At 46.7% G+C, this 20,155-nt stretch overlaps 2 protein-coding genes across 5 annotated transcripts in view; both read right to left on the reverse strand.

The window, feature by feature from the left end:
* LOC147632045 (RNI-like superfamily protein) overlaps positions 1-20,155 on the reverse strand; it is a 202,620-nt gene that overhangs the window by 42,914 nt on the left and 139,551 nt on the right. The window lies entirely within an intron of this gene.
* On the reverse strand, positions 9,463-12,560 carry LOC147632047 (uncharacterized). Its single transcript, XM_086808623.1, has 4 exons — positions 10,843-12,560; positions 10,383-10,728; positions 10,115-10,276; positions 9,463-9,991 (listed from the first exon to the last, which is right to left on the reverse strand). Exons 1-4 carry the CDS (start codon positions 12,354-12,356, stop codon positions 9,545-9,547), a joined length of 2,469 nt encoding a protein of 822 aa, XP_086664749.1. The 5' UTR covers positions 12,357-12,560; the 3' UTR covers positions 9,463-9,544.

Genomic DNA, 20,155 nt, shown 5'->3' on the forward strand with positions numbered 1-20,155 from the left:
CAAAAAGAGATCTTGATGTAAAATATACATCCTATCCAATCTAGCATAAGTACCCTGAAACTGTTGTGAGACATAAGTGTGACCCCTGTCATCTGGATGCAACCAAGACCACATGTCTTGTTTTAGCGACCTTACTGCAAAAGCTTCCCACGCCATTCTCTCCGGGCCATCCATTACAGAATGAGGCGACGTGGCTTGCTCCCTGGAGACACACATATTAAAGTCTCCCATCACAAAGCCAGGATGAGAGATTGAAAGAGCACACAAGTCATTCCACAGCAAACATCGTGCACGAGCATTATTTGGAGCATACACCCCTAACAACCATAAAGGCGTATCATCCCAAAGAATCTGTATCACTAGAAATCTTCCATGAACATCTTGAATCACAAGAGAAGGCTCAAACTGCGAACGAACAGCAAACATAACACCTGACTGCGAAGCACGATGTCCGCTGTAGAAAACATGAAACCCCTTATATACATAGGCTTTGCCAGCCAACTTATGCTGCTTATGTTCAACTGCACACAAAACATCCCAATCATGACAAAAAGTTGTACGCCAAAGCCTGAACTGCTTTTGGCGCGAAGAAATGCCCTTTACATTCCATTGTACAATTTTCATAAGCCTTCCCAGAAAAGGAATCAACAAGGCCGTGTACTAGGCCCCGGACAATCTGCCAAATCACGAACCTTTTGAAGCATTGCATTTTTAGACATGGTATTTGTGATCTCAGACTGCCCTTGGAGTTCCCGAGCACGTGCCGGGGGGTAATGACCATCCCATGGCGAGATGACCTCACCCTTCGAACCAAACACAAGAGGCAATTGTTGTTGTGCTTCTTTTGTTAGGCGACTTCTAATAGGATAGTGTTCCACCCCAAGAGCCCATGTACGCTGAGAAAGTTGGCCTACCGGCCTCTCAATCTTGGTCTGTTGCTGGGCACCTGAACCCAAAGGGCGACGAGCATATGTATGTAAGGGCCCCTGATGAGTACGCAAAGGCCCCCGCCAAACAGCATCTGAGAAATCCCCCCGCAACGCAACAAATCGTGTCTTTTTACCACGTACTTCCACCCATGGCTGCTCAACCTCATTCTGAGCATCCACATGTACATCCATGTGCTAGGCATCATGTAAAGGAGCATCATGCTCATCTTCCACGGGCAACTGCCCATCAACGATATCCTTGGTAGCAACCACTTGTTCTTTCTTAGGACATTCGGAGACAAAGTGGCCCATCTCACCACATTTGAAACAATGGCCAGCAAATGTATCCCACCTCAATTCATACATTAAAGGTTGCAACCCAGCCATATTGACACGCAAATGTGTCAACCTAGGTCTCCCAGTATCCCACAACATGCATAGACGATTTCGGTTTCTAGATGACATTCGAGGCACCACCAAGACATCACCGATACCTCGCATGAGACCTAGTAAAACACGCCAAAACATTGGTGGGAATTGTTTCACTTCAACCCAAACTGGGCAAGCCAAGCGCAACATATCTTGGTACTCTGCCATAGGCTTCCACGGAACCACATGAACCAACTGCCCATCCAAAAAGAGTGGCACCTGCTCCAAGACTACCCTACGGGCTTCCGAAGTGCGAAAAAGTATTTCTTAAAAGCTTCTCGGACCATCATAAATCTCCTCGAGTGCCTCAGGCGACACCAAGCGGCCCAACCATGTTCTAAGACGAGGCAACAACGGAATACGCCCAGTAAAGAAGAAGATAGCAACACGATCATGAAAATTTGCTAGCTGTTGTAGCAACAAAGGCGTCTCCATGCATACATCAGCCACACCGCCATTATCTACTGCAGCCATTTGCACGCTCTTTGCCTTCACATATTCTTGGAGAAGCTCACCAGTGATCTGCAGCAAACATGCAAACTCCGGAGAAGGTACCTGAGAACTTTCCTCTGCATTCTCTCCAACATTCACCGGAGTGTAGCTTGCATCAACATCAAGCCTTTGACGTTTTTGTTGCTCCGACGCATCTGAAGCATAACCCACATCCTTCTCAATCATCTCCTCAATAAGATCCATGTTAAGGCTATTGGCAGCCATGCCACCAACAGCAGCAGCCGGGTCATCCAAATCCATGTACAAAAGCAAAGAAAACCCGTTCTCTCAAACCCTAATTCAGCACCTGAAAACCCTAATTCAGCACCTGGAAACCCTAATTCAGCAGCTGCAAACCCTAAACCAGTAGCTACAAACCTTGGAAACCCTAAGAGCAGAGCCTGAAAACCCTATAACAGCAAAAGGAAACCCCAAAACGACTGCTGTAAACTGTAAAACAGCAGCAAAATCTACGTTCAAAACCCTAAAACAGCAGATTTCGAAGAAGATAAAACCCTAAAACAGCAGCCCAAATCTGTTCGAAACCCTAAAACAGCAGCAAATCTCTGTTTGAAACCCTAAAACAGCAGCTCTACTGAAGACGAAACCCTAAAACATGTACAGGAAACCCTAAAACAGCAGCCCAAATCTGTTCCAAACCCTAAAACAGCAGCAAATTTCTGTTCAAAACCCTAAAACAGCAGCTCTACTGAAGACAAAACCCTAAAGACAGCTCCTCCCTTCACTCTCTCTCTCTCTCTCTCTCTCTCTCTCTCTCTTCTCTCTCTCTCTTCAGGAGGGGGAGTCGAGACTTCATCTCCATCAGCTCTCTCTCTCTCTCTCTCTCTCTCTCTCTCTCTCTAGTTGAGAGAGCTATCCAGTTGGGCAGATCTAGACGCCCGAGGGTTCGCGGATCCTCACATTGGAGACGGTGCCTACACCAAAGGATTCAGAGCATCATTGCGAGGCATCGGGCTCGTCCGACCAAGCATCTCACTATGGCACATATCCAGGCCATCCGGCAGAGACCCATGCTAGAGCTCCTAGGATGATTACGCCCCCATATTCATGTATTCATGTATTCATGTATCCATGTACCCCATTTTGACTAGTAGCATTAGCTTCCTACTCTCCCTAGTTGCTGCTTCCGGATGCCCCCTACTGATGCATTGTGGGGCTATTTGTTTTCTTTTCCAGATAGTGTATCAGATGTCACATGGTTGTAACTTTGGTCTCAGAGGTCACTTTGGCCTTTTGAAGACGTTAATAGAACATTTCATTTCATTTCATTCTCTCTCTCTCTCTCTCTCTCTCTCTCTCTCTCTCTATTACAGACCCACAGACATGGCACACATATGCAGAGGGTCAATACTGTAACTTGGTTGAACACAATGCTAATCAATACACTTAAATACACTAAGATTTGAAGGACACTTGCTCAAATACAAGAAGTAAATTGCTGAATTGACAAGAGGCACACAATGAGCCGGAATGGCCGACCCCTCCCTTGAGTAAATTGTATTACTATTGGAGAAATTCAATACATAGCTTCACGGGCATCCATTGCCAAATCCTCCATGTCAATGCATATGAAATTCAGCATTTAGAAAACAATGGTATGTCGATGTAGATCACCAAGGAGCTGCCTTGATGCCCGGCCCGACTTCAGTGCCCATATTCTCTACCATTGGCTCTATGTTCTACCAAGCAAGGTAGCAACATCTTCAAGAGCACATAGGACAAGAGAAATACTACACAGGGCGGCTAAACAAGGAGTCCTGCCCTTCTACTGAGTAAGTAATGACAACACATTGTCCAATTAGCTTACCAGTCTTCATAGAAGTTGTTGCAAGCGGAAGCCTTCGCGTTGGAAGCTTTAGAAGTATTGATATCTTCGATTTGCCGCAATCCTTCGCGACAAAAGTCTTCAAGAGGATGAAGGGAACCTTGGGAAAGCTTCCCCTATGGTTCAACTTGAGAAAGGAAGGCTGAAATTAGGGTTTTCAGCAAAAAGACCAGAAATTACAGCAAAAATGAGAGCTGTTTTGCTGAATTTCAGTCATTGGGAGTGAGTAGGAGAGTGATTAGCACTTGGAAACACTCTTGGAAGCTTGGAAAACACCCTAGCAAGTTGGGTATGGCTATGGAGAGCTTGGAAATGGAGAGAGATGGTGGAAAAACAGAGTTTTCAGCCTCCAAAAATCCTCATGAAGAGAAAACACGAATTTCTCTTAATAAGTAAGTGAATTGGGGTCCAATCAGGTGAAGGGACATGGGGAGATGCCCATTTATGAGTAAAAAGGGAGGATCAGGTCCTGGACATTGAGTCTTGTCCGCCTCGGGACTTCAGTGAGTGTGAACTTGGAAGCGGTCATAATTTATAAGTGACTTTTGGACGCCCAAACTTTAATGAAGTGGGAACGCACTCACTTATAAATTTTGGCCAAGTCCTAAGGGCTATTTGAGCCTAGATTGGGTAATACTTACCACCTGTTCACATGCCACACAACCATGTCAGTAGACAGTTTCACACGCACGGTTCACGGGCGGGCGTCCCCTAGCCCGGAACTACACATAGGTCATGCAGGCATGAAAACAGCATGCAATTTCATTTGCAGGCAAGCACATAAAGATGCTATGCAATGCAGCATTGGCATGAGCAATTTCCGTTCATGAAACCATATAAGACCAGGCGTTTCCAGGCAAGTATACGCAATACCAGACCCAGTGGAAAGCCAATCTTCCAGGCGTTTCCGGGCATGTACACAAAGGCACAAGTCCCAGCGGAAAGCCAAGTCCTCCACGCGTTTCCGGGCATGTACACAAAGGCACAAGTCCCAGCGGAAAGCCAAGTCCTCCAGATATTCCGGGCATGATAACATCAAGTCCCAGCGGAATATAATATCCAACTATACAGCATGACACGTGTCAATCACCTGCATAGGCATATTCCATAAGCCATGGACACCAATCCAATATGTAGATAGTGTGAAAGCAAGAGTGAACCATTTGGGTGGCCAAATGGTGACATTCCCCCCCGCTTCTAAACAGTGTCCGCAACTGAAATGCATCCAAATATGTCTGAAGCACATGCGGGCAATCTTTGAAGAACTCTTCATCTACCCATTTAGCATCAATGGGAAGATAGTTCTTAAACTTCACAAGGTAACGCCTCAGCCAATGACTAGGTAATGCCAATCTGAAAGCCACTTCATTGATCTTCTCGATCACTTGAAAAGGTCCATAGTACCTAGTTGCAAGCTTAGGATATGCACCCTCTTTGCCAGGCCTCTTTGCAAGTCTTGCTTTCTCAAATTTCAGCAATACCCAATCATTCTCTTTAACATCCAATTGCCTTCTATGCTTGTCGGCAGCCTTTTTATGCTTGTCTTGTGACCTTGCAATGGCTGTCCGCACCTGAGCAAAAGCAATATCGAAGTCTCTTACATACTCATCAGCTGCAAATATCTCATCCTTTGTGCGAAGGATGGGTGGCAAAACCACCTTACCATAAACAATCTCAAACGGGGCCTTTCCCGTAGATGCATGCACCGTGTTGTTGTATGCAAATTCCACAAGCGGTAAGTACTTCTCCCAAGAAGACTTCTGATCCGCCACATAACATTTCAAGAGATCCAACACGGCTGAATTTGCAGCCTCACTTTGCCCATCCGTTTGAGGGTGATAAGCTGATGAGTAGTCCAATTTGGTACCCATATTATCAAATAAGGCCCGCCAAAAGAGACTTGTAGTCCTGGGATCTCTATCCCCCACAATGGACTTCGGCATTCCATGATGTTTGAACACTTGTGCAAGATATATTTTAACCATATGCTCAGCTTTGATGGTCTTTTTGACCGGCAAGAAATGAGCTTGCTTGCTAAACCTGTCCACAATTGTCCAGATTGCATCATTACCCTGTTGGGTACGTGGCAAGTCCATAATGAAATCCATTGTAATACTTTCCCATGGCTGCGTGGGAATAGGCAATGGCTGAAGCAAACCTAGTGCCTTTTGCCTATCAAATTTGACCTTTTGACAGGTGATACATGCACGTACATGTGCCTCTATGTCCTTCCGCATACCTGGCCAAAAGAAATACCGCTCAATCATGTGCGTAATAGGCATTATGCCTCTATGCCAGCATATGGAGGAGCATGGCACTCATCCAAAACCTTTTGCCTCATGTCAGACACCACACATAGGCAATTATCTTTCATGAGATAACCCTCTTTGATCACATATGAGGCATGTGCATGACCAGCCATCAAATCAGCCCAAATAGTGGCAAAATCAGCATCCGTATGATACAAATCACGCATGGTAGACAAGTCCCCATGAGAGGCAACCGAGATAGCTGCTACATACGGCTTTCGTGACAATGCATCGGCCACTACATTCTTCTTTCCCGGGGTGTGCAAGATCTGAAAATGAAACATAGAGAGGAAATTGGCCATGCTCATATGCTTCTCTGACAATTTAGTTTGAGTAAGAAAATATCTCAAACTCTGGTGATCTGTCTTCACAGTGAAATCAGCCCCAAGAAGGTAATGTTTCCATATAGTAAGTGCACTCTTTCTCATAAATGCCAAGAGATAGCTCTGCATCATGCAATCTACGACTCTCATAAGCCACGGCATGTCCCTCTTGATTAAGGACAGCCCCTATGCAATTTCCAGATGCATCACATTCCACACAAAAAGGCTTTTGCAAATCCGGAACGATCAACACTGGACCATGAGTAGTTGCATCTTTCAATGCGAGGAATGCGTCTCTCTCTACATTAGTCCATTTGAACACGGCCTCCTTCTTTGTCAAATCATGCAAAGGAGAAGCTATCCATGGAAAGTGCCGAATGAACCTGCGGTAGTAAGAGCATAATCCAAGAAAACTACGGATCTCATGCACTGAACTCAATTCGGGCCAATTCCGAATTGCATCAATCTTTGCAGGATCCATCCGCACTCCACCTTTGGACACAATATGCACAAGATAATGTATCTCTGACAAGAAGAACTCACTCTTCTTTGCATTTATGAAGAGTTTATGCTTATGGAGCTCTTCAAAAACAATAGCCAAATGAGCTTTATGCTCTTCTTCGGTCTTCGAGAAGACTAGTATGTCATCAAAGAGGACACCTGTAAATTTCCTGTACCCACGGAATATGCGATCCATCATTCTATTGAATGTAGCCGGGGCATTTGTAAGACCAAAAGGCATAACAAGATACTCATAAAGCCCAAATGCTGTCCTGAAAGCAGTTTTGTGTACATCCTCAGGCACTACACGCACTTGATGATATCCACTCTTGAGATCAATTCGGCTAAAGCATGCCGATCCATCCAACTTGTCAAGGATGTCGTCTATGCGTGGAATCGAAAACCGATTCTTGATGGTAAGCTTATTCAAAGCTCTATAATCCACACACATACGAAAGGATCCATCCTTCTTTTGAACCAAGAGGACGGGTGAACAATATGGAGAAGAGCTTGGCTGAACCAAACCCTTCTCAAGAAGCTCATTCACTTGCTTCATGATCTCTTTTTGGGATGCACTTACACGATAGGCTGGCCTATTAGGTGGTGAGCTACCCGGCACAAGATCAATGCGATGATCTTCCGGTCGTACAGGTGGTAACTCATTTAGTAACTCATCAGCAAAACAATCATTGTGCTCTTGCAAAAATTTCAGCCTATCATTACTAAGAGTGTTTACATGTACATTATTTTTCTCAACATGATCTCGTACAAAAATCAAGTACGCAAAAACACTCTTTTTCATTACTTTCTTAATTTGTACATGAGATACAAGGGGAATGGTATCACCCTCTTCACCAGCATCAATTACATGTTCTCGGCCTTTATGCATGAAGGTGATCCTGTTAGTCTTGTAAGCCTTGCACGGATCAATACGTGTATGCCAAGGCCTTCCAAGCAATACATCACAGCCATTCAAAGGCGCCACAAGAAAATCCTCATGATCCACATAGCCTTGAATGTGTATGCGCAACTTGCCAAAAATAGACATGACCTGCACTTCTCTACCAACAAAGGCAGCCCCTGCTTCAATTTGAGGACCCATGTCCTCCACTTCAATACCCAAAGCAGCTGCCATCTGAGTGGATATGAAATTCTCCGATGCACAATCATCAAACATGAACAAAGCAGGTTGATCTTTGAGCTGTCCCCAAGCTTTACATACAACCCTATCTTTGCTATCATGTGAAGTGTTGCCCTGCACATCCGGAACCATATGCACATTAGGCTTCGGTACATTAGCATTTTCAGCTTTGTTCTTCTTATTTGGGCATGCTCTTGCCATGTGCTCAATGCTGCCACAAGTAAAGCATTTGCCTTCACGCATATATTGCTCCTTCTTCTCAGCACTAAGACCAAAGTTTGCCGGCTTATAAGGGCGCTTATTAGCAAACTTATTTTCAGCTTTTGGACCTGATTTGGCTTGGTTTTGGTCCCTTTTAGGTGGCTGTCCATCATTTTGCAGGTTTTGGACAGCCCTCTCTTTGCCTTGAAATGAGGGTTTAGCCTTATTGGATCGACTCAATTTGAGTTCCAATTGCTCGGTGGCGGTGGCGGCTGCGATTAATTGGTGTAAGGTATGACCAGGATACATTTGTAATCCCGCTTTGTACACGGGTTGCAATCCCGATTGAAACCTTCTCTTCCTTTCCGCCTCGGTGACATGCATAAATGGAGACACCTCCAAGAGCACTTTCCAAAACTTTTGTACATATGCATTTACCGATTCCCTCTCATTTTGCTTTACCCAATCCCACTTCATTGTTATCTCATTCAATGCATTGGGAGGCAAGATTTGAGCATAGAACCTCTCCTTGAACTCTTCCCATGATCTAACAGGATTCGGTGAGAGCTTCTCCGTGAGCCACCAATGGGCAGCAGTGCCTTTCATGAACATGCTTACATGCCGGATCATGGATTTCTGAGTGAAATCCTCATCACTGAAAGCAATATCAAACTGGGCAATAAAAGCAAGTGCCTTTGATGCATCATACTCTCCATGATATGTGTCAAACTTCACAGATTTGTCTCCGGCTTTGAAGTCACGAGACTTTGATGCATGTGTGTGCATCTCAACATGTTTTCCCCCATGTTTGTCCATTGGGACAACTCCTGTGATGACTGGCATCATTTTTGGACCAAAAGGTGATGCATAAGGCATAGATACATGTGCCCTGTAAGCATGAGGCATGGCTGGCCCCTCAACATGCATTGATACAAGGTGGTTCCAAACGTTATGTACTGTACGGATCCGTACGTACTGTACGTTGTTTGGTACGGAAAAAAATTTTAAGGTACGTAAAAATACGTACTATTGGTAAAAATACATAAAATGTCAAAAATTTCAGCCACTTACATTAAATTTCAGTCCATGTCCACATTGACATATAAAACTTTTGAAATAGAGACACAACAAGGTCAAAAACCTACTAATTCAAAAGTGAGAAATTAGAATCACGAAGTCGTCAATCATACTTAATAAGTTAATCGTACTTAATACTTAATACTTATTACTTAAGACAAGTCACATTGTCACAAGTGAGTCGTGACAACTCACAATTCACATCAAGAAATGATGAAATTTGAAAATGAGTCTATGAATAATGACAAAATGTACCATGTCCATACAACACCAAATCAAAACTATGGTAATCCAAATCAAAACTCATCATCCGATGAGGATGATGACCCTGGAGAATCAAGCATATAACCCTCCGTGATGACATTGCCCTCGTCATCATACTCAGGCCCTGTCATCATGGGCACAGGTGGGTGGGCTGCCTCAGATGTCCCTGTCCCTGTCTCTGCATCATCCTGCTGGGTAGTGTGAATGAGGCGAACGGCCTCATTCGCACGTGCTCGAGGAGTCTGAATAGGCAGCTTCCCTCTCCGGGCGCCTCTCCAGCCAGAACTCTCTGCATCTGCAGGTCCCTCATGTAGCTGAATTTTATAAGCTCGGGCTCTCGATCTCGTCACCCGCCTGTCTACACTCTCCAGCTCTCTATGCAGGAGGCAAAGAATCTCGGCCTGCTCATCTCTCAACCGCTGCTCTGCCTCATCAATGGTGGTAGGATCTGGGACCAACTTGACACGTGTTGGATCCACCTATTCAACGTAAAACCAAAGAGAATGCGGAGTGTCAACGACTCAACTTTTTGTATACTATAGTATAAAAGCTATGTAAATGGGAGGCCAATCCCCACAAGCGAATGAATAGGATAAACTCACCTGTTTTGGGGTGCCCAAAGCATGATAAGCTCGTACGAGCTTCATGTTGGCCCTACAATAGACCAGTCTCTCTAGTTGAGAGGTGCTCAAACGATTGCGTATCTTTGTATGTATGAGCGAGTAAGCGCTCCAGTTGCGCTCACAAGCACCTGCTGAACAATCCTGCACTCCAATTCAAAAAAAGTGCTTCATTCATGTGAGCTCAGCAATTCCCAATAAGCTTCACAAGACTAGTTCATAGTCCATAGTACATACATGATATACATACCTGAGATAGCACTCGCAGAGCTATATCTGTAAGCTGTGGAAGACCCTGTCTTCCATAGTTTTGCCACCAAGTAAGAGGAAGCTTGGTGGCCTTTGGTCTAAGAGCAACAACTCTGGCAAATGAGGGTCCCAAGTTGTTGACCCAACTGCAGAGCTCCGTATCAATCTCCAATTGCTGCTCCACATCATACATACTATTAATGTATCTATCTCGTAAGGTGAGCAGCTCCCTATCATGAAAGAGAAGTGGCGTCTTGTAGAAAGGATGGAGGAATGCAGCCATCCCATGAATGGGGCGACTCATATACCCCCATCGATAATCCACAATAGCCAATATATCATCTCGGCTGCAAGAGTAAAATAAACAGAGAAGTAGAGCAATTAGTAAGTCAAGACTCAAGACTCAAGAATCAAGAATCAAGATTCTGTAATCGGCCATCAAGAATCAAGATTTTACTTACCAATTCTGTGTCAGGGACGTACAGGCTGCAATATGACTCTTCATCTGCATGAAGAGGTGGTACACTAAGCCCAAAGTGGAGCCCTCCATGTCTGTGACTCGCAGAAGTACAAATACTGGCTGCAAAGCCACCAAGAGAGTTTGCACATCCGTCCAGAGGGTCTCATCCAGTATCCGTCTCTGTATGTATTTGGTGGGCTCTGTCTGTGAATGATACATATCTCTCCACTTTGGATCCACAACTGTCTGTAATAGTGGATCTCTCAATTTGAAAAGCCTGTGTAGCACCAAATACATATAGGCAAATCTTGTCTTGGATGGCCGCACCATATCTATGTTGCTGTGGCTCCTAAAGATAGCCAATGCCTGCTGCTTCTTTCTGAAGAATGTAGTGATCTTCGTGGCATCAGAAACTGTGGGTTGCACCCAACTCAGCTTGCCTATGTCCTCCATAAGCAAATCAAGGCAATGGGCTGCACAGGGAGTCCACACAATGCGAGGAAACTCCGCCTCCACCATGTCTCCCATTGCCTTGCAATTAGCAGCATTGTCTGTTACAACCTGCACCACATTCTCTGGACCAACTTCAACAATTGCCTGGCGAATGTGCTGATAGATACTCTCAGCAGTGATGCGTTCGCCTGCCTTCCCAGCATCCACAGCGCGTAAGAAATACGTACCAAGACATGAAGAGACAAGAATATTGATGATGTGTCGTCGCCGTGTGTCACTCCAGCCATCTGAAATGATAGTGCAACCAAATTGTTGCCAACCTGCTTTCACTGGCACCAATGCCTTGTCTATCAAGGCCTTTTGCTCATCAAGCATCGTGGTGCGCATCTTTTTGTACTCAAGCCCTGACCATGACTCCGTGTGTCCAACCTGGGCTATAGCTCTGACCATCCTCTTCCATTGGTCAGTCCTCAAAACATTGAAGGAGATATTGCACTCTATGAGAGTGCGAGCAATCTCCATCTCAGCCACCTTTTGCCTTTCTTTGACCCAAGACTGTGCATGCACACGAGAAGGCAAGGTGGTTTGCCTTTCCGTATATGTATCACCCTCATTCTCATCTTGCATGACAGAAGGCCTCTTTCTCGCACACGATGCCTGCTCAGAAGAGGCAGGCTGAGATTCATCAACCTGCGTGGATGGACCAGCCAAGTCCCCAAGAAGAGCATCATGAAGTGCATCCTGTGTCTCTTGTGTGCCTCTTCCTCTTCCAGCTGCCCCCATTGCAGGGAAATTTTCAGCAATCAACTGATCTCTCAATGCTTGTGGCACTCTCTTGCACCCTGCACAATTGTTGGTGGTGCCAATGCCTGTGAGGTGCTTGATGACACGAGTAATTGTACTCGTGAGGGTGAAATTGCAGTACTTGCACTGCCATTGTCGAGTGCCACTACCTGCCTGCCCTGGAGTAGTCACAATGCGAATGACGTTTGTGTGCTCCTTCCAGTATGGGTTCTCTCGCTTCGGCATGATTGCTCTGACAAATTCAATGCACAATGCCATACAATTTCAATCAGGATTCAGCAATCGTGCAATGCATAATATTTAGTGGGCAGCTCAGGTAAGAGTGAGAGTGAGAGTGAGAGGGAGAGGGAGAGAGAGATTGAGAGCTAAGTGCATGGTCCACAGATGGTGGCCTAAGGTTCTGAGAGAGAGAGAGAGAGAGAGAGAGAGAGAGAGTTATGTTGCTGCCTTGGGGGCCTGAGCAAGGGTGGGTGGGGAAAGGGCGCCGACAGCAGATTCGCAGAGGAACACGGTGGATAGCAGAAGAACACGGTGGATACAGCATAGGGACAGATTCGCAGAAGAACACGGTGGATACAGCATAGGGACTCGGGAGGGCGGTGGCAACAAAGAGGGGCGAGAGCAGAAGAACACAGAAGCAAATGGGAAGGCCTGGGGAGAGAGAGAGAGACTGTACCGGAAGGTGGACTCGGACGGGGAGGGAGGGAGAGAGAGAGAGAGAGAGAGAGAGAGAGACTGTACCGGAAGGTGTGCGAGGCTCGAGCGCTGGCGACTGTACGAAGCGACGAGTCCAGGTGCTGTCGTCGGCTGGCGGCAGTACGGGTCGGCGAAAAAGAATGCGAAACCCCAAAAAAAAAGCCTATCGCAGGCGATCAACGAAAACCCCACCCAAAAAAAAATTCCACACGTACGGATCGATCCGTACGTACGGATCTCCGTACTGTACGGATGTACGGTACGGAATGCATCCGTACGTACGTTTTGATCCAACCTTGCATTGATACATTTTCAGCCATAGCTTCTCCCTCACGAGCACACTCGAAGGCATGAGTGGCATGAGAGATACGCGGAATACCTGCACCAACAGAAAATTGCAGCCCATGTTGCATGTGTTGTGCATGTACATTTTCAGCCGGCAATGGCATTTGACATACATTTTGACCACTGCCATAAACATTGTATCCTTCACGGGCTACATGAGATATTCCTGCATAGCGTGAAGTCACTGATTGTTCCTCTCCCATAGCATGGAGATTCATCCTCTTAGACATAACTTCTTGTTCGGGCACTTGTGGGGATTCCAAGACATGCGGGATGGTTGCCTTTTCTGCATAGGCATCCTCGGTACGAGCCAAGTATGCACGTGCTGCATCCCTTGGTTGCATGTGCAACTCTTGAGCAACCATTGCCATTGCATGATCCATATAAGATTCAGCTTTCTTGGCCTTCAAACAATCATGTACCAATGGGTCCTCGCGGCGATAGAGATTCAATTCTTCTTGTTGTGCATGGAGAAGAGCCTGCATACGAGTAAGTTTAACTCTCAAGACTATGGACTCTTCTTCTTGCATCTTCTCTTTGCCACGAGACGGCTGTCCCACATATTCATGTTCCCTATTGTGCACCACATGAGTTTGCTCATCCTGTAAAGCATTGGAGGTATGCATTTCATTGTCCCTGCCACTTGTATTAGCATCTCCAACATTCATTGTATGGCTGTCCATAATGTTCTAAGTGTAGAGATAGCTAGTGTTCACGGTGATCGTCTCTCACGATAGAAGTGAAAGAGAACCATATGCTCTGATACCAATGTAACTTGGTTGAACACAATGCTAATCAATACACTTAAATACACTAAGATTTGAAGGACACTTGCTCAAATACAAGAAGTAAATTGCTGAATTGACAAGAGGCACACAATGAGCCGGAACGGCCGACCCCTCCCTTGAGTAAATTGTATTACTATTGGAGAAATTCAATACATAGCTTCACGGGCATCCATTGCCAAATCCTCCATGCCAATGCATATGAAATTCAGCATTTAGAAAACAATGGTATGTCGATGTAGATCACCAAGGAGCTGCCTTGATGCCCGGCCCGACTTCAGTGCCCATATTCTCTACAATTGGCTCTATGTTCTACCAAGCAAGGTAGCAACATCTTCAAGAGCACATAGGACAAGAGAAATACTACACAGGGCGGCTAAACAAGGAGTCCTGCCCTTCTACTGAGTAAGTAATGACAACACATTGTCCAATTAGCTTACCAGTCTTCATAGAAGTTGTTGCAAGCGGAAGCCTTCGCGTTGGAAGCTTTAGAAGTGTTGATATCTTCGATTTGCCGCAATCCTTCGCGACAAAAGTCTTCAAGAGGATGAAAGGAACCTTGGGAAAGCTTCCCCTATGGTTCAACTTGAGAAAGGAAGGCTGAAATTAGGGTTTTCAGCAAAAAGACCAGAAATTACAGCAAAAATGAGAGCTGTTTTGCTGAATTTCAGTCATTGGGAGTGAGTAGGAGAGTGATTAGCACTTGGAAACACTCTTGGAAGCTTGGAAAACACCCTAGCAAGTTGGGTATGGCTATGGAGAGCTTGGAAATGGAGAGAGATGGTGGAAAAACAGAGTTTTCAGCCTCCAAAAATCCTCATGAAGAGAAAACACGAATTTCTCTTAATAAGTAAGTGAATTGGGGTCCAATCAGGTGAAGGGACATGGGGAGATGCCCATTTATGAGTAAAAAGGGAGGATCAGGTCCTGGACATTGAGTCTTGTCCGCCTCGGGACTTCAGTGAGTGTGAACTTGGAAGCGGTCATAATTTATAAGTGACTTTTGGACGCCCAAACTTTAATGAAGTGGGAACGCACTCACTTATAAATTTTGGCCAAGTCCTAAGGGCTATTTGAGCCTAGATTGGGTAATACTTACCACCTGTTCACATGCCACACAACCATGTCAGCAGACAGTTTCACACGCACGGTTCACGGGCGGACGTCCCCTAGCCCGGAACTACACATCGGTCATGCAGGCATGAAAACAGCATGCAATTTCATTTGCAGGCAAGCACATAAAGATGCTATGCAATGCAGCATTGGCATGAGCAATTTCCGTTCATGAAACCATATAAGACCAGGCGTTTCCAGGCAAGTATACGCAATACCAGACCCAGTGGAAAGCCAATCCTCCAGGCGTTTCCGGGCATGTACACAGAGGCACAAGTCCCAGCGGAAAGCCAAGTCCTCCAGGCGTTTTCGGGCATGTACACAAAGGCACAAGTCCCAGCGGAAAGCCAAGTCCTCCAGATATTCCGGGCATGATAACATCGAGTCCCAGCGGAATATAATATCCAACTATACAGCATGACACGTGTCAATCACCTGCATAGGCATATTCCATAAGCCATGGACACCAATCCAATATGTACATAGTGTGAAAGCAAAAGTGAACCATTTGGGTGGCCAAATGGTGACATATACCATGCCCCACAGCAGCCACCTATACCTCAGCCACAGGAGCCTCGACCTACCACAGCTAGCTTCTTTACCCACTCGATGGTACAGGAAGCTATCCGCCGCCTACAGCATGGACGGGCCACCGACCATATGGGAAGCTATCCGCCACTCGATGGTACAGGAAGCTATCCGCCACTCGATGGTACAGGAAGCTATCCGCCGCCTACAGCATGGACGGGCCCCACAGCAGCCACCTATACCTCAGCCACAGGAGCCTCGACCTACCACAGCTAGCTTCTTTACCCACTCGATGGTACAGGAAGCTATCCGCCGCCTACAGCATGGACGGGCCACCGACCATATGGGCCTGCAGGGTGAGCATCTCATATATGCAGTAGATTCTTTAGCTCCTTTTCTTGCACACCTGTTTAACAGGGCACTAGCAGAGGGTTTGCCTGCGGAGTGGACGATGCACACCATTGTGCCGATTCACAAAACAGGGGATATGCTCGATCCGAGCAACTACAGGACGGTTATGGTTGGCCACGTGCTGGCCAAACTCTATGGTGCAGTGCTGGAGCAAGAGCTTAGCTTATATGCTGAGCGAGCAGGTTTACGCTCATCAGGGCAGGCAGGCTTCAGGAGAGCTTTCTCTACCACTCACCATGTATTCACTTTGAGATGTATGATTGATCACGCCAGAGTGAGGAAGAGAAAGCTCTATTGCTGCTTTGTGGATTTCCGCAAGGCATTTGACACAGTACCACGAGAGAGGCTCTTTCAGCGCCTGCAGTCTCTTGGCATACCAGCAGATATGACATGGGGCATCTATGCATTATATGAGCATGTTTTTGGGCGAGTCAGATGTCCAGGAGGTATGTCCGAGACTATTGCTAGCACCATTGGTGTGAAGCAAGGATGCCCACTTTCCCCCACGCTATTTGGGTTATACATTGATGAGGTGGCTGACTTCATTACACGGGGAGGCGGAGATGGAGTTGATTTAGCAGGTACCTCAGTACATATTATGCTCTATGCTGATGATATTGTATTAGTGTCTGAGTCCCCAGGTGGTCTACAGCAGCATCTACATGCACTCCATGATTTCTGCACACAGAGGGGTCTTACTGTGAACCTTGGGAAAACCAAGGTTATGGTCTTTCATACATCGAGACAGGGCAGGAGTCAGCTGACATTCACTCTCGCAGGATGCCAGGTGGAGGTGGTGACATCATACGTGTACCTAGGCGTTACCTTCTCTGCAGCAGCCACACGCTTCACCATGGGTTCAGCATCTAGAGCTAGATTGACACGGGGATATGCAGCATTGGCTATGCTAGAGAGACAGTGCCACCAGGCGCATTTTCAGGAGCCCCGGACGAAGGGGTGGCTATTTGACACATTAGTCACACCGGCACTGATGTATGAAGCAGCGGTATGGGCGCCAGGCCTTGCTACCCATTGGTGGACACAGATAGAGAGACCACAGGCCCTCATGATGGCACGCATGATACGCAGCAAACCGTCAGTACCTCATGACATTATCTGAGCAGAGTTTGCTGCGCCTCCTATGATGGTAGAGGCCATATTCCAGACTATATGCCTGCTAGACAGATTCAGAGAGATGCCACAGGACAGACTATCATACAGAGCTTTTCAGGCATCTAGACAGTTGGCTGAGGCAGGAGACAGAGGATCATGGTATGCACAGGTCACACATTGGTTCTCAGAGCATGGCCTAGACATGGATCATCTACCACCATTCCAGTATGACAGGGATGCACCACATATCCGTCTCTCTCATAGTGAGAGGAACAAAGTATTGAGACGGGATCTATGGCAGCTCTATACACGAGAGACATGGATATCGCCTACACAGCATCTTCCACCGAAGATGCTATACTACAGAGATCACTTCATGAGTATCACTAATGATGGATTTATAGAGAGGCCTAGATACATGGAGGGCTTTTTACCACACGGCTCCCGAGTGGCTATTGGTCAGCTCAGAGTTTCATCACACCGATTGGAGATTGAGACTGGCAGAGCAGCACGGATCCCCCGAGAGGAGAGGGTATGCAGATTGTGCAGAGAGGAGGTGGAGAGTGAGGAGCATTATGTATGCAGATGTAGAGCATATACAGCCATCAGAGAGAGAGAGATCCCATTTTATTCAGAGAGCAACATTCCCTACGCCAGATCTTTGAGGCAGCAGACCAGCGCATACTGGGGAGATACATTCTAGACATACAGCGCCACAGAGAGACTTTATTACAGGCTCAGACAGCTCCAGAGGGGGGGCGACAGACACAGATTACTACATTTTTTCAGAGATCCATACCCCTCCCAGCCCCTACTCGACAGGGAATTACTCTCCAGAGAGCAAAAACACTTAGAGCCCGCAGGAGACAAAGGACACCTGGCTTTCGGACACCACGCCTATACCAGAGAGAGATGACAGAGATCAGAGCTCAGTTTCACAGAGAGGGTGCGGAGCGACTGGCTCGCTTCAGAGCACACCCAGGCATGTTCTTCAGGGAGCTGTGGACACCCCCTTCACTGATGTATACCATTTTATACCCCCAGTATGGTACAGGATGGAGCTAGCTAGGTTGCATATCATGATTGTATACTCCATGCATATAGCTTTGCATTCTCCTAGTAGTAGAGCTCCATCCCCTGCACACCCAGATTCAGCTTTTTTTATTCAGTACTTTTTCATTTTGTTGGGATGACAGAGGATACCCCATACAGGTACTCCGATTTGTCTCATAGGCCGAGTTCGGTCTTTTGGAAGACGTTAATAAAATCTTACTTTCTTTCTTTCTTTCTTTATCTCTTACAGGACAGGGTTATATACATAGCTCTATGTTACTTTTCTCCATTAGGATCCTCCTATGTCATAGGACACTTTGGCCTTTTGAAGAAGTTACATGTGGATCACCTTACAGCTCTCACAGGACAGGGTTATATACATAGCTCTATGTTACTTTTCTCCATCAAGATCCTCCTATGTCATTACAGAGGACATGCCACAAGAGGAGGAGACAGGAGCCTCGCCATACACTTGTCTGTCAGAGGAGATTATGCATTATTCTACACTAGGGGAAGTATTTATTACGGGCGACTTCAATGCCCACACACAGAGCAGACAGTGTGAGGTGTATGACTATGATGACATGGAGATCTTCCACCCTGTGGATCCAGAGGAGATAGGGGCTAGTCCGGCATCAGAGGACATTATGGGAACCACTTACTAGAGTTGGGAGCCAGGCATCGTCTCGTTATTTATAACGGGATGCTACAGTGGCCAGGATCAGGAGGGCTGACATGCTTCCCACATGGGGGTCATACACGGACCGGAGGCACGGTGGTAGACTACATTATGGGGTCTTTTGAGGCATCACAGCTTGTCACCTCATTCTCCATTCCACCTCGTCCTATTGGGGCAGATCATACATACTTGGCACTTTCACTAGCCGGATCACCAGTATCACCAGCCCCCCACATACCGACGCCACACACTACCATCTACTTCACACATGACATGGCAGACATATACACTGGCAGAGTAGAGGATGGGCTCCTACTCATGGATCCCATGGCACCTATGGATACCATTACAGCCCAGCTGGCATCACTCCTACACACGGCTGCATTACAGAGCTTCCCACATCGTGTACACTCAGGAGAGCCTGCGAGACTTGGGACTATGCCCCAGAACAGATCGTATGATGACGAGTGCAGAGCCCTATACTCACGGCTCTGCATACAGAGAGCCTTGGGAGCCATCACAGAGCAGGAGCCGAGGAGAGAGATGAGGAGACTTACTCGCCGCAAAAGGCGGGCCTTCGCAGAGATACAGGAGCTAGAGATCTTTCATTTCTTCATGAGTAGAGATAGCCCTGTCTCATGGCGGCACTTCAGAGAGCCCCGAACCCCGACACCTATTGCAGACCCACAGACATGGCACACATATGCAGAGGGCCTATACCATGCCCCACAGCAGCCACGTATACCTCAGCCACAGGAGCCTCGACCTACCGCAGCTAGCTTCTTTACCCACTCGATGGTACAGGAAGCCATCCGCCGCCTACAGCATGGACGGGCCGCCGACCATATGGGCCTGCAGGGTGAGCATCTCATATATGCAGTAGATTCTTTAGCTCCTTTTCTTGCACACCTGTTTAACAGGGCACTAGCAGAGGGTTTGCCTGCGGAGTGGACGATGCACACCATTGTGCCGATTCACAAAACAAGGGATATGCTCGATCCGAGCAACTACAAGACGGTTATGGTTGGCCACGTGCTGGCCGAACTCTATGGTGCAGTGCTGGAGAAAGAGCTTAGCTTATATAATGAGCGAGCAGGTTTACGCTCATCAGCGCAAGCAGGCTTCAGGAGAGCTTTCTCTACCACTCACCATGTATTCACTTTGAGATGTATGATTGATCAGGCCAGAGTGAGGAAGAGACAGCTCTATTGCTGCTTTGTGGATTTCCGCAAGGCATTTGACACAGTACCACGAGAGAGGCTCTTTCAGCGCCTGCAAGTCTCTTGGCATACCAGCAGATATGACATGGGGCATCTATGCATTATATGAGCAGG

This window comes from Cibotium barometz, chromosome 14 (genome assembly GCF_041138505.1).
Source record: "Cibotium barometz isolate CiBa-2024 chromosome 14, ASM4113850v1, whole genome shotgun sequence".
Lineage (NCBI taxonomy): Eukaryota > Viridiplantae > Streptophyta > Polypodiopsida > Cyatheales > Cibotiaceae > Cibotium > Cibotium barometz.